Source organism: Leuciscus leuciscus (assembly GCF_965113295.1).
Source record: "Leuciscus leuciscus genome assembly, chromosome: 3".
NCBI lineage: Eukaryota > Metazoa > Chordata > Actinopteri > Cypriniformes > Leuciscidae > Leuciscus > Leuciscus leuciscus.
The window spans coordinates 58,090,947-58,104,558 of NC_138727.1; the positions used below are offsets into that span (position 1 = coordinate 58,090,947).

Here is a 13,612-nt window from a genome sequence, read left to right on the forward strand (position 1 = left end):
TTGGTTGACATCCAGCTGGTTGTTTAGAGACAAGAAGGATGTTACTTGGTTGAAAACTTGGTTCAAGTGTTTTCGCAATGAATGGTAGGAGAGAGACAGGTCTGTAATTCTCTACAAATTATGTATTTAGTGTTGGTTTTTTAAGCAGTGGAGTTACCCGAGCCTGCTTGAACGCAGTAGGGAAAGTACCAGTATGGAGGGATGAGTTGATGATGTGTGTGAGTGCTGGTAGAAGTGTGGGAGAGATGGCTTGTAGAAGGTGTGAGGGGATGGGGTCTTGAGGGCAGGTGGTTGGATAACTTGAGAGGATAAGTTCAGATACTTCTTCCTCGGTTAGCGGAGAGAAGGAGGAGAGAGGGTTATTGGCTGTGGGAGGGGTCGGTCTGGGTTTTTGTGTGTGTTTTGCCCTGAGAACTGACTGCTGATGGTTGTTGTTTTGTAGGTGAAGAAGTTAGCAAAATCATCAGCAGTTAAAGAGGAGGCGGGTGGAGGTGGACAGAGGAGAGAGTTGAATGTCTTGAAGAGTGATCGTGTGTTAGAGGAGCTGTTGATCTTGTTGTGGAAATTTGCAGCATGAACATGCACAGAAAAGGAAGAGAGGAGAGATTTATACATACTCAGGTCAGATGTGTCTTTTGATTTGCGCCATTTCCTCTCCGCTGCCCTGAGTTCGGTCCGGTGTTCACGAAGAACCTCAGGTAACCAGGGGTTAGAGGGAGTAGCACGTGCAGGCCTGGAGGAGAGGGGGCAGATATTGTCTAGAGAAGAAGTTAGAATGGAGCATAAGGTATCCGTTGCAGCATTCACATCCAGAGATGAGAATTGTGTGGGTGAGGGAAGAGAAGATGACACAGCAGAGGATAGATGGGCGGGAGAAAGTGTGCGCAGGTTTCGTCTGAAAGTGACTGGTAGGGGGGTTGGTGGTGCACGGGTAGGAAGTTGTAGATTGAAAGTAATGAGGAAATTATCTGAAACATGGAGAGGTCTCACCAAAATATTGTCTGTGATGAAGTTGCGTGTGTAAACCAGGTCCAGTTGGTTGCCTGATTTGTGAGTACCTGTGTTGATGAGTCGTTTGAGATCGAAAGAGGCTAGGAGAGAGTTGAAGTCTGTTGCATACGGCTTCTCGAGATGAATGTTGAAGTCACCAAAGACTACAAGTGGGGTGCCGTCCTCAGGGACAGCAGCACATCCAGCTTGTCTACAAAGCTTCCCAGCTGACCTGGGGGGCGATAAATTACTACAATATGGATCTTATTGGGAGTTGTAAGTGTAATAGCATGATATTCAAACAAGTTGTTGTTGCATAGAGAAGAGAGTGCCAATTGTTAGAAATGAGAAGCCCAGACTGGCGAGGGGTGTGAGAGAAAGAGAAATTGTTAGAGAGAGCAGCAGGGGTTGCTGAGTCTTCTGGACGAATCCAGGTCTCAGTCAAGCCCAAGATATTAAGAGTAGATTGAGATGCAAAGGCTGGAATAAAGTCAGCTTTATTGACTGCTGACTGACAATTCCATAGACCCACAAAAAGAGAGAGGTGTGTGTGAGGATGAGAGAATGGGACGCAGATTAGCAGTATTGCGCTGCCTTCTGCGCGTGATGAAAAAGCGTTGTCGAGAGACAACAGGAATGTATTGAAAGCACATGTTGAGTAAGGGTAAATAAGAAAAAAGTGTGAAAGGAAAGAGAGAAGAAGATACTTAAGTGCCTTCCTGGTGTCCTTGCTCGGTGGAGTCACACAGGTAGAGTCGATGGTCTTTACCCGAGTCGGTCTTCACACGAGGAGGCTGAACACGAGAGCTGAATGTTTCCGCTGACGCTTCCACGACAGCGCGCAAAATAGATATAATGCTTTCACCGCTGAGTGAGGACAGCTGTCTCAGCCCAGAAATTAGCACAGCAAACGCAAATAATCCGACAATGGGAGGAATCGAAACTGCTGTTGGACTTAAGTGTAATAAAATTCAAACTGCAATTCTTTTTAGGCGCGGCTGTTATTTAAAGTAGGAACGCGTATAAATAAAATACAGATTTATACAGAACGAGCAGTGCACTGCGTTTTTTATGTTGCTAGGCAACCACTGAAACAGCTGTCCTGTCAGTCAAGTACACGTCAAATCAGCCTTTTATTAACTTTGTTTACTTTGTTAACATTGTGGTAGTTACGGTTCGTGAAGTCGTTAAGCTCCTGGTAACCCGCGAGAGCACCACAAGTTTATCCTCAATCATCGCACTCTCCGGGCGTTCAAGCAACTAGTTTTCATCACTAAAACGGAAGACCCGCGAGGCGCAGCAGGCGCATAAACAGCACGCAGAACGCTCGCTGGAAACCAATTGAAAATAGGCGCCTCTCACTGCAAAAAACGTGTCAGGTGTGATCGGCCCCATTTACTTCACTTTTGCTATTTAACCAGAGTGAATGAGACAAGTGCGCGTGTGATGTTTGTCAACGCGCCTTTGGAGAGAAGTGAAAGTGACAGCTCGGCTAGTATCGATACTTCGGGAAATTAGTATTGGTACCGTTCAGATATTTCAGTATCGATATTTATCTAAATATCGATATTTTTGACAACACTAATTCACACTGCCAGTGATTTTCCGGAATCAGAACCTCTGATTGATTGATTGGCGGAGTGATTTGCCCGCAGCACCTGAGAAGCCCTGTGGTGAGGAGCAGAGAGTTCGTTCAGAGTTGGAGTAAATCACTCTGCCCAAGTAGCAGTGCTTCGCCTTCTGAGAATATAGTTCCCAGTATGTATACAGTTAGAAGATGTCTCATGTGACCTTGTTATTCGTACAAGCTGTGATTATACATGTAAATAGGAAAATGTTGGCGTTATTTTGTCACTTATTGGGAGCAGTATGCTAGCTGGAGCCGTTTACCTCCAGTCTTTGTGCTAAGCTAGGCTAGCGGTGGGTGCGTCAGACAGAGTTACGGCACGCACAGAGATGAGAAGGGTATGCATGGACTTATCTAACTCTGGGGGATACGGTGAATAAGCTAAAGTCCCAAAAAGTCGGCGTGTTCCTTTAAATCCTAAATATTGCCAAATAGGCGCTTTTACATTTCGCTTTGAAACCAAATCTTCCGCCATCATCTTGTCAGTCAGCTCCTCACTCTCGTGATAAATGACTCCTGCTGCTGATCTGGGCTGAGATTCTCGTTCGGCTCACGCTGCATTGAGAAGACACGTTCAGTTTTTAATTGTAGTGTCTGTGTCAGGCTTCTTGGGTGGATGAAGTAGGAGACGAACACGAAGATTATGAATTCCAAGGTTTTAATTCTCAATATTAAACAAATACAAACAAAAGGGAGCGTGTGCTCAGAACAAAGAAAACCTAACATTCAACATTGACCGACAAGTGAAGACTGAAACACTCAGGGCTTAAATACAAGGGAGAACAGATCAGGGAAACAAGACACAGCTGACAAGACTAACGAGAAACCAGGTGATACAAATTAACTAATGAGGGTAACCATGGAAACCAAGGAGTGGCGGGAAAACAGAACAAAGGAAAACATATGACCAGTGACAAAAACACTCAGACAGAACAGAACTGTGACATAACTCCCCCCTCCCGGTAGGCGCGTCCTCGCGCCGTAGAAAGACCAAAGGGGTGGGAGGGTGGGCGCCCTGGAGGCTGACGGGGGAGACATGGCAGGAAGTCTCCAGGGCGGAGCAGACTGAGGGCGTGGACATGGCGGAGACCCCTCTGGCGGCCATGGCGGTGCGGACCCCTCTGGCGGCCATGGCGGTGCGGACCCTTCGGGTGGCCATGGCGGTGCGGACCCTTCGGGTGGACAAGGCGGAGAAGACCCTTCGGGTGGCCAAGGCGGTGAGGACCCTTCGGGTGGCCACGGCGGAGAAGACCCTTCGGGTGGCCAAGGCGGTGAGGACCCTTCGGGTGGCCACGGCGGAGAAGACCCTTCGGGTGGCCACGGCGGTGAGGACCCTTCGGGTGGCCACGGCGGAGAAGACCCTTCGGGTGACCGTGGCCCCTCAAGTGGCCAGGACGGAGCCCTTTGGCCCCCCCCCAAAAAATACTTGGGGAAAGTCCCGGGTACCAGAAAGGGCTCGGTGCTGGACAGCGATGAGGACTCGGTGCAGGGCAGTAATGAGGGTTCGGTGCTGTGCAGCGATGAGGGCTCGGTGCTGGGCAGATCCAGCGGTGAGGGCTTTGTGCTGGGCAGATCCAGCGGTGAGGGCTTTGTGCTGGGCAGATCCAGCGGTGAGGGCTTGGTGCTGGGCGAATCCAGCGGTGAGGGCTTGGTGCTGGGCGGAACCAGCGGTGAGGGCTTGGTGCTGGGCGGAACCAGCGGCGAAGAGGGCTCTGAGCTGGACGGAACCAGCGGAGAAGAAGTCTCTGTCGGGCAGGCGACTGGCTCTGGCTCTGGCGGGCAGGCGACTGGCTCTGGCTCTGGCGGGCAGGCGACTGGCTCTGGCGGGCAGGCGACTGGCTCTGGCGGGCAGGCGACTGGCTCTGGCTCTGGCGGGCAGGCGACTGGCTCTGGCTCTGGCGGGCAGGCGACTGGCTCTGGCTCTGGCGGGCAGGCGACTGGCTCTGGCTCTGGCGGGCAGGCGACTGGCTCTGGCTCTGGCGGGCAGGCGACTGGCTCTGGCTCTTCTAGACTTGGAATTGGACTCAGGACAGGACTCAGGACAGGACTCAGGACAGGATCTGGCCTCTCTGGGCCAACAACTGTCTCAGGCTCGGCGGGCATGACGCGAACTGCCTTGTCTTCGGCAGATCTGACGTGAAGTGCGGGCTCGGCTGGACTCGGAACTGGACTCGGAACCAGCGGTGAAGGCTTTGGCTCCTCAGGGCCAATGAGAGGAGGAAGATCGCTGTCAGTCACAGGCGCGGCGGGCACGACGCTTACTGCCTTGGTCTCGGCAGATCTGGCGTGAAGTGCAGGCTCGGCTGGACTGGCGTGAAGTGCAGACGGCGACATGGCGTGCCACGAGAGGAAGCTCTCCAGACAACAGGAGAGTGCCTCTCTCCAGTCCTGACCGGAGAGATCTGGAAGCTCCCTCGGGTCGACTTCCTTCGCCCCAAGTCGGTAACACGCCTTGATTATTTCGTCATCCAGCGCGCAGGAGGCAGCAAGAGGGACAAACCCCCAGGTGAATTGGAACAGATCGCGGCTATCCCGAGCCAAAGCCGCGATCTGTCCAGCGAGCTCCCAGCTCATCTTTTTGGTCGGTCAATCTGTCAGGCTTCTTGGGTGGATGAAGTAGGAGACGAACACGAAGATTATGAATTCCAAGGTTTTAATTCTCAATATTAAACAAATACAAACAAAAGGGAGCGTGTGCTCAGAACAAAGAAAACCTAACATTCAACATTGACCGACAAGTGAAGACTGAAACACTCAGGGCTTAAATACAAGGGAGAACAGATCAGGGAAACAAGACACAGCTGACAAGACTAACGAGAAACCAGGTGATACAAATTAACTAATGAGGGTAACCATGGAAACCAAGGAGTGGCGGGAAAACAGAACAAAGGAAAACATATGACCAGTGACAAAAACACTCAGACAGAACAGAACTGTGACAGTCTGTTCTCTAACTAAACTAAATGATTTTAACTATAAAACATCAAAACGACATGGGGGGCGGTGCTGCTATGGGCAAGTGATGTAACTGTTGTGGCTAAACAACGGTAACACCGACAATCACAGCAAGCCTAGTAGAGACCAATAAGACACTGTTTTACAGCAGGAGCACACTAAGATTGGTTTGTCGCTCAGATTAACAGGTCTTTATTTAATATGCATCATAGAATAGGAGCACACAGTGAAACACATAAGAAACATCTTATGTTCAGTAAAATCACTTGTTTGAAGAGTTTTTTTATCTCTGGTTAAATATGTTTTGAAATAAACGTAGCCAACCTAATCCATTTAATGGCTTGAATACATTAATACATTTAGAAAACGTAACTACTGCAGGCTTGCTTCATTTTTACCTATTAAATTATTATCGACAATTAATCGACCTTAATAAGATTAAAATTATAAATACCAAATACCACCACAATTACTAAAAACACAGATTTGGAACTGAACAATGTAAACACAGAAAGTTAAAAGTGCAAAGGTCAGGCACAATATAATAATTCTGTACATAATTTGACAACTCTGTGAATATGAAAATATACAAACACTGAGATTGTGGGTTTTTTTTTTCTTCTAATTGCAGTTTCAAAGTAAAAAAAAAAGAAAAAAAGAAGATTTTAGCCATGCAGGGCTAAAGCCCCGGATCTTTTGCACTACTATAGCGACGCCCCTGGACATGCATACGCATAGGCGTAATTTGCGGGTAGGACATGTCCCCACCACTTTTGAAACATCTCGCGGAACGAATGTACCAATACAAACAAACAAAACATCTCCAGTTAACCAGCAGAGCATTCATTTCATTCGTTTTTTAAATAAGAGTCGATCTAGCGCTGAAATGTGTTGTTTTTTTAAATCAACTGATCAAAGTGCTCGTTGCCGAGCGATCAGTGGCGCGGATACTATGTTTGTTTCTGGCTCGCGCACAGCCTTCACTCAGACGCGCGTTTCAATCCGTTGTGGAGAGACACTCTATTCGCTCCGGTACAATTAGAAAACAAAAAGCACAAAAAGTGTCCCTGCCTGATATACAACCACTAAAAAACATAATCGGTTTTGATGAAAAAAAAAAAAAAAAAAAACGATATGAGTGCGGATTAGAACTCAGAACCTCTGACACGCTTGGCAAAAATTCTACCACTGGACCACTTAAATACACACATAAATTTTGTCGGATCAACATATAATAGGCCTCATTAAACGACCACTTAAACCCAATATTAACATGCTTTAGACATATTTTATTTTTTTATTTATACTAGTACCCTATTGTGATGATTTTTCACGACCCAGATTTTTTGGTGCCCCCCCAAGCACTTGGTGCCCTACGCGCAGTGCGTGATGTGCGTGTGCGGAGCGCCGGCCCTGCTTCTGACTCATTCACACACACAAGACCACAGACACACGTCTTACCAAAACAGCATCATGATGATCACTGCAGCTCCACAAATCACTCCTATGGATATGTATATCACCAGACTTCCTAATAGCACAAATGTATAAAACATCAAAAAAAAATTTAAATAATTTGCTTCACTTTAGAAAGAGTAATGTGAGTATATGAGCCGCTCTACCTTTAACAGTGACAGTTACAGCGTCTGATCTCTGAGATCCATGTTGATTGTGAGCCTGACAGTAGAAGCGTCCACTCTGTAGTGCACTGAAACTCTTTCCAGATCCAACAGCTGAGGTTTCATTCTCCTTAAACCAGCTGAAGTTCAGAGCAGGAGGGTTTGAGTCACTGATGCAGTTCAGAGTCACTGAATCTCCCTCCACTATTACACCAGATCCACTCATCAACACTGAGACGTTCCTGGGAGGGTCTAAAAAGTACAAAAATGAAAACCTTAAATCATCTAATTCAAACACAATCTCCTAATCTTAAAAGGAATAAATTAATCTGTACTCACACATGACATTGAGCTGAACAGCAGGAGAGATGTGAGTGTGTCCGTCTACAGCACAGCTATATCTGCCTGAATCCTCTCTTCTGACTGACTGCAGCAGGAGTTCATTGTTTCTGTCTCTTCTCTCAGTTAATGGCTGTGAGTTTCTGTACCAGATGAATGTTGCTCTGTCAGTCAGAGTGCAGCTGCTTTTACATCTCAGATTGACTGAATCTCCCTCTGTCACTCTCTCAGGAGACTCCACCTGAAGATCTGAACACAACACACACATTATATCTAGTGCTGCTGTCATACACTGATTATTATTCAACATAATGCACAGAAGAAGAGATTAACCTCACCAAAGTCACCTGTGACATTAAGAGTCACTCCTGGAGCACCAATCCATTTCACATTAGGTTCATCAGTGAGGAATCTGAAATAGTACATGTGTGAATCCTTCAGTGTCACATGACTCAGTCTGATGGTGCAGTTCTGCTGTTTATCTCCCAGATACTGAAGCCTCTGACTGTATTCAGGGTCCTCAGACAGATCTGGATGTTCTCCATTATCTTTTACCAGTGTTTTGGTCCAGAACACTTTCTTGATCTGACGTCCAGTAGGGTATGTATAAGTGCAGCTCATTATCACTGTTGAGTCATTTACTGCACAGATGTGTGAAGGACTGTAAATCACACCCTCTTTCTGACTAAAAACCCCTAAAAAAGTTAATCCTGAACAAATTAGCAGCAGTTTGTGCATAAAAACTGCAGAATGCAAAAATTCCTGAGCAAGGGTTGCAGAGACTCACCGTGAATCATGAGCAGAAAGATCAGAGGAAGAGGAGGAGCCATTCTGACTGACATCACCATAGCAACATCTGCAACAAATATAGTGGCTTATTTTCAGCTTTAATGTCAGCATGAAACATAACAACAAATACTACTTTACTTATCAAAGAACATGACAGCAACAGTCATTTTTGTACTGCATGAGTTTGTAACTGTCCAACGTCTTTCACTTCCTCGTTTTGATTGACAGCCCATCATAGACAGTAGGACACAGTCCGAACGATGGCCTTTAATTTCATACTGAGAAACTGCTATAAAGCACCTTAGTTGACTTTTGTATCAGTGCATTGCTAATGTTTACAAAACATACTCTGGCGCGTGTTGTCACTCAGTGAATATGCAGGTTTATTATTAAAAGCCACATTAATATATAAGTCTTTATAATCTATCTTCATTATATAGTTATCTGTTGAGTAAAATATTAAAAATGATTTATCAATTTGTTTTTCGCCAACAAAACATTGCTTGAGAAAACAAATTTATGCTATTGGACTTTTGATTTTAAACCATATAGTTACTGAGACACAGCCCTGTGACAACTAGCCCCAACCAATCTCCCATAAATCCCCCACACTTAAGATATTTAACAGAACAGTTATAAAATCATGCTCTTACCCGTTTCACCAACACCCGTGACCAGTGACAGCACTACAAATGATCAGGATGAAACCAGTGTTGGCGTTTTCACACACTGAATGACACGTGATTAACACCTTATATTTTAATATGAGCTTATGACACCTCAACTAGTGCAGATCGAGTAGAGGAAGTATCATTGATCTCGACGCAATACAGACACAGTCAGGCAGTAAGTAATCCAGACACAAGCAGGAATAGTAGACTAGAGAAGTGCTGATGAAAGCAAGACGTCAAGACATGAACACCAGAACGGTCAGACAATGAACACAGCAAACACAAGGCTACATATAGGGATCGGTGACCAACTATCCTGGTATGGAAACTGCTGGATCCGGGATTGTAAAACACTGGAAGGAATTGCAGTGGCAGTGACGTCAAAAAACACATTTCATCTCCAGCATCGCCAAATGTGCATTTGACAAACCTCCAATTTACTGATTTATTAATAGCAATCTGGAAGTTAAATAAATAACTTAAAACATAACGATAAAGCAGAATTGATTAATCTCAATGCGTTTATCATGAAAACTACTAAGCTTTTTATTCAGTCCGTGGCCTTGTTCTTCTTGAATGATCATGTCTATAAACATGGTCAAAAATGCAGTTTCCTCTTTTGTAGGTGAGAAAACCAAACTTGTGAATCTCTGACAGCCTCATCACAGTGTGATCACGTGACCTTCATACACCAATGAGAGACGTCACACCCAGGAGGAAGAGGAAATCAGCTTAAAATCAGCAAAGTGATTCTCAGAAATGGACAGAGGAAAATGAATGCATTTGTAGCGTTGCGGTACGAGAGAGTAGAGGAAGTTGAGGGGTGTTTACCACACTCTACACTAGAGAGACGCCAGAAATGGCAATATATGATCGACTACGCCACCCCGGAGAACCGGGGAACTAATAGCCCTAAGGGCACACAGGTTCGTTTTGAGAGTCGTGTACATAGAAGTAGAAAAGTTTGTTTTGTTCGTCAATGTTGAATAATAAATAGCTAGAAATTTCAAAGTTAAAAACTCCTACATTGGCATTATAATAAATGAACACCATCAATTGGCATCTACTCATACACACAGAGTAAATAACAAACTCAATTTAAAGAAAACAAATTAACCAAGAGCAGAGGTTTCTGGAGGTCCGGGCCAGCTGCCAAATTGGAAAACAACCCCCCCCCCCCCCCCCCCCCCCAAATAATCCACTACAAATACCCAAACGCACACGTGAAGGGTTACATGCCAGAAGACACACAGCACTAGGTGTGAACACCACACGAATGGCAGCTTTGCCTTCACCCTCCAGAAACCCCCAGCTCCTGCAACAAAGACAAAAATGGGAAACACAAAACATATGAAAACAATCCAAAAAATGAGACAAGTCAAATAATTCAAGGATCTAAACCACTTGACATAATTAGGACTCACAGTACCACATGAAAACAAGTTAACATTGAAATAAACCAAGTTCACTCAGGTTTGCAGTGATTGAAAATAAGACCGAATGAACAAAAAGAAGAAAACCAAATAATCAAACATAAAACCATACGTTACCCACATCTAAACATACATACATACATACAAGATGCTTACAAACCAATGGAATTCAATAGGCGGCGGCCAGAGGAGATAGCCAGCCCGCACAGTCAGGCGATTGCACAATCCTCAATCAGAATCAGAATCAGAATCAGAAAGAGCTTTATTGCCAAGTGTGCTTGCACCCACAAGGAATTTTTCTTGGTACTGAAGCTTCCAGTGCACATATACAAATACAAATACAACAAGAAACATAGTAATACAAATTCTAAGAATAAAATATATAAAAAAATAAAATAAAATAAAAATAGTATAAAAAGTAAAAAAAAGGGGTCACAGTTGGGTTTAGTCTGAATAAACATTTACAGATTATGAACATATTTACAGTATTTTGAGAAGTATGAATAATATAAATATAAATATCACCTGAGTTAGAGAATATTACACTAGACAGTGGGAGTCTAGTGCATGTTACAGATTATGAACATATTTACAGTATTTTGAGTAGTATGAATAATATAAATATAAATATCACCTGAGTTAAGAGAATATTGCACTAGACAGTGGGAGTATTGCACTTGCAGGCATATGCCTTGGGGGGCATGTTAAGTGTTCAGAAGGGAAATGGCCTGTGGAAAGAAACTGTTCCTGTGCCTGGATGTTCTTGTGGCCAGTGATCTGTGTCGCCGTCCTGACGGTAACAGTTCAAACAGGGGGTGTCCAGGGTGAGTGGAGTCTGTGATGATTTTACCTGCTCTCTTCCTCACTCTGGAAGAGTACAGGTCCTGGAGGGTTGGCAGGGGGGCACCAATAATCCTCTCTGCTGTCCGGACTGTCCGTTGTAGTCTCCTGATGTCCGACTTGGTAGCTGAACCAAACCAGACAGTGATGGAAGTGCTTAAAACAGACTCAATGACGGCTGAGTAGAACTGGATCAGCAGCTCCTGTGGCAGATTGAACTTCTTCAGCTGGCGAAGGAAGTACAGTCTCTGCTGGGCCTTTTTCACAATGGAGTCAATGTGATTTGCCCACTTCAGGTCCTGAGAGATGGTAGAGCCCAGGAACCTGAATGACTCCACTGCTTCCACAGTGCTGTTCATGATGGTGAGAGGGGGGAGTGCTGGGGATTTTCTCCTGAAATCCACAATCATCTCCACTGTTTTGAGCGTGTTCAGCTCAAGGTTGTTATAGCTGCACCAGACAGCCAGCTGTTCAACCCCCAGTCTGTAAGCAGACTCGTCACCATTTTGGATGAGACCGATGACGGTGGTGTCGTCTGCAAATTTCAGGAGCTTGACAGAGGGGTCTTTAGAAGTGCAGTCATTAGTGTACAGGGAGAAGAGCAGTGGGGAGAGAACGCACCCTTGGGGGGCGCCAGTGCTGATGGTGAGGGTCCTGGATGTGAGCTTCCCCAGTCTCACTCGCTGCTGCCGGTCTGTCAGGAAGCTGGAGATCCACTGACAGATTGAGGATGGCATGGAGAGCTGAGTCAGTTTGGCTGTGAGAAGATCAGGGATGATGGTATTGAAGGCCGAACTGAAGTCCACAAATAAGATCCGTGCATAAGTACCAGGTCTGTCAAGATGTTGCAGGATATAGTGCAGTCCCATGTTGACTGCATCATCCACAGACCTGTTTGCTCTGTAAGCAAACTGAAAGGGATCCAGAAGGGGTCCAGTGATGTCCTTCAGATAGGCCAACACCAGTCTTTCAAACGACTTCATGACCACAGACGTGAGAGCGACAGGTCTGTAGTCATTAAGTCCAGTGATTTTAGTTTTTTTGGGAACCGGAATGATAGTGGAGCGTTTGAAGCAGCAGGGAACTTCACACTGCTCCAATGATCTGTTGAAGATCTGCGTGAAGACTGGGGCCAGTTGGTCAGCGCAGGCTTTTAGACAAGCAGATGAGATGCCGTCTGGGCCTGAAGCTTTCCTAGTCTTCTGTTTTTTGAAGACTCGGCTCACGTCCTCCACACAGACCTTAAGCTCAGGTTGGATGGCAGAAGGGGGGAGGAGAGGGGTTGCAGGAGGTGATGGTGGATGTGTGAAGTGCACATCAGAGCGGGTGTGAGGTGTGAGTCTGGGCTTCTCAAACCTGCAATAGAATGCATTGAGAGTGTCAGCCAGTTGTTGATTCTCCACAGATCGGGGGGATGGTGATTTGTAGTTGGTGATGTTCCTCAGGCCTCTCCAGACTGATGCCGGGTCGTTGGCTGAAAACTGGTTTTTCAGCTTTTCAGAGTAGCTTCTTTTAGCAACTCTGATCTCCTTTGTCAGTCTGTTTCTGGCCTGGTTATACAAGATTTTATCCCCACTTCTGTAAGCATCCTCTTTGGCATGACAAAGCTGTTTGAGTTTCCCAGTAAACCATGGTTTATCATTAGTGAATGATAAGAATGTCCTGGTAGGAATGCATGTATCCTCACAGAAACTGATATATGATGTTACAGTATCTGTGAGCTCATCCAGATCGGTGGCTGCAGCTTCAAAAACAGTCCAATCAGTGCAATCGAAGCAGGCCTGTAGATCCTGCTCTGCTTCGTTGGTCCATCTTTTTACAGTCCTTATTACAGGTTTAGCTGATTTCAGTTTCTGCCTGTAGGTCGGTATAAGATGAACCAAACAATGATCAGAGAGCCCCAAAGCTGCCCGTGGGACGGAGTGATACGCATTCTTTATCGTGGTGTAACAGTGGTCCAATATATTACTGTCTCTGGTAGGACATGTAACATGCTGTCTGTATTTTGGCAGTTCACGGGAGAGATTTGCTTTGTTAAAATCCCCAAGAATGATTAAAAGAGAGTCTGGGTACCTTTGTTCCATTTCAGCTATATGTTCAGCCAGCTGTTGTATCGCCGCGCTCACACACGCGTCTGGAGGAATGTAAACATTCGCGAGAATGAATGAGGAAAACTCCCGCGGCGAGTAGAAAGGTTTACAGTTTATGAAATGTGCCTCTAAATTAGGAGAGCACATCTTCTTCAGTGTTGTTACATCTGAACACCAACTTTCGTTAATGTAGAAACACAATCCACCACCTCTCGTTTTCCCCGTTAGTTCCGCGATGCGATCCGCTCGGAACAGCTGA

The 13,612-nt window shown here is 45.5% G+C and overlaps 2 protein-coding genes and 1 long non-coding RNA gene across 3 annotated transcripts in view; 1 reads left to right on the top strand and 2 right to left on the bottom strand.

The window, feature by feature from the left end:
* The window catches only part of LOC309493846 (sialoadhesin-like), a 128,619-nt gene that overhangs the window by 97,993 nt on the left and 17,014 nt on the right, over positions 1-13,612 (bottom strand). The gene's annotated exons all lie outside the window — the stretch shown is intronic.
* On the bottom strand, positions 7,502-9,922 carry LOC309495539 (uncharacterized protein; the record flags this gene model as incomplete). Its single annotated transcript, XM_082165321.1, has 4 exons — positions 8,973-9,922; positions 8,318-8,386; positions 7,878-8,225; positions 7,502-7,779 (listed from the first exon to the last, which is right to left on the bottom strand). The coding sequence occupies exons 2-4, from the start codon at positions 8,376-8,378 to the stop codon at positions 7,502-7,504; spliced, it is 687 nt and encodes a 228-aa protein (XP_082021447.1). The 5' UTR covers positions 8,379-8,386; positions 8,973-9,922.
* The window catches only part of LOC309493963, a 124,735-nt gene continuing 121,812 nt past the window's right edge, over positions 10,690-13,612 (top strand). Inside the window, exon 1 of the long non-coding RNA XR_014204141.1 lies at positions 10,690-11,304. This is a non-coding gene — a long non-coding RNA (uncharacterized lncRNA). The remainder of the gene's footprint in view (positions 11,305-13,612) is intronic.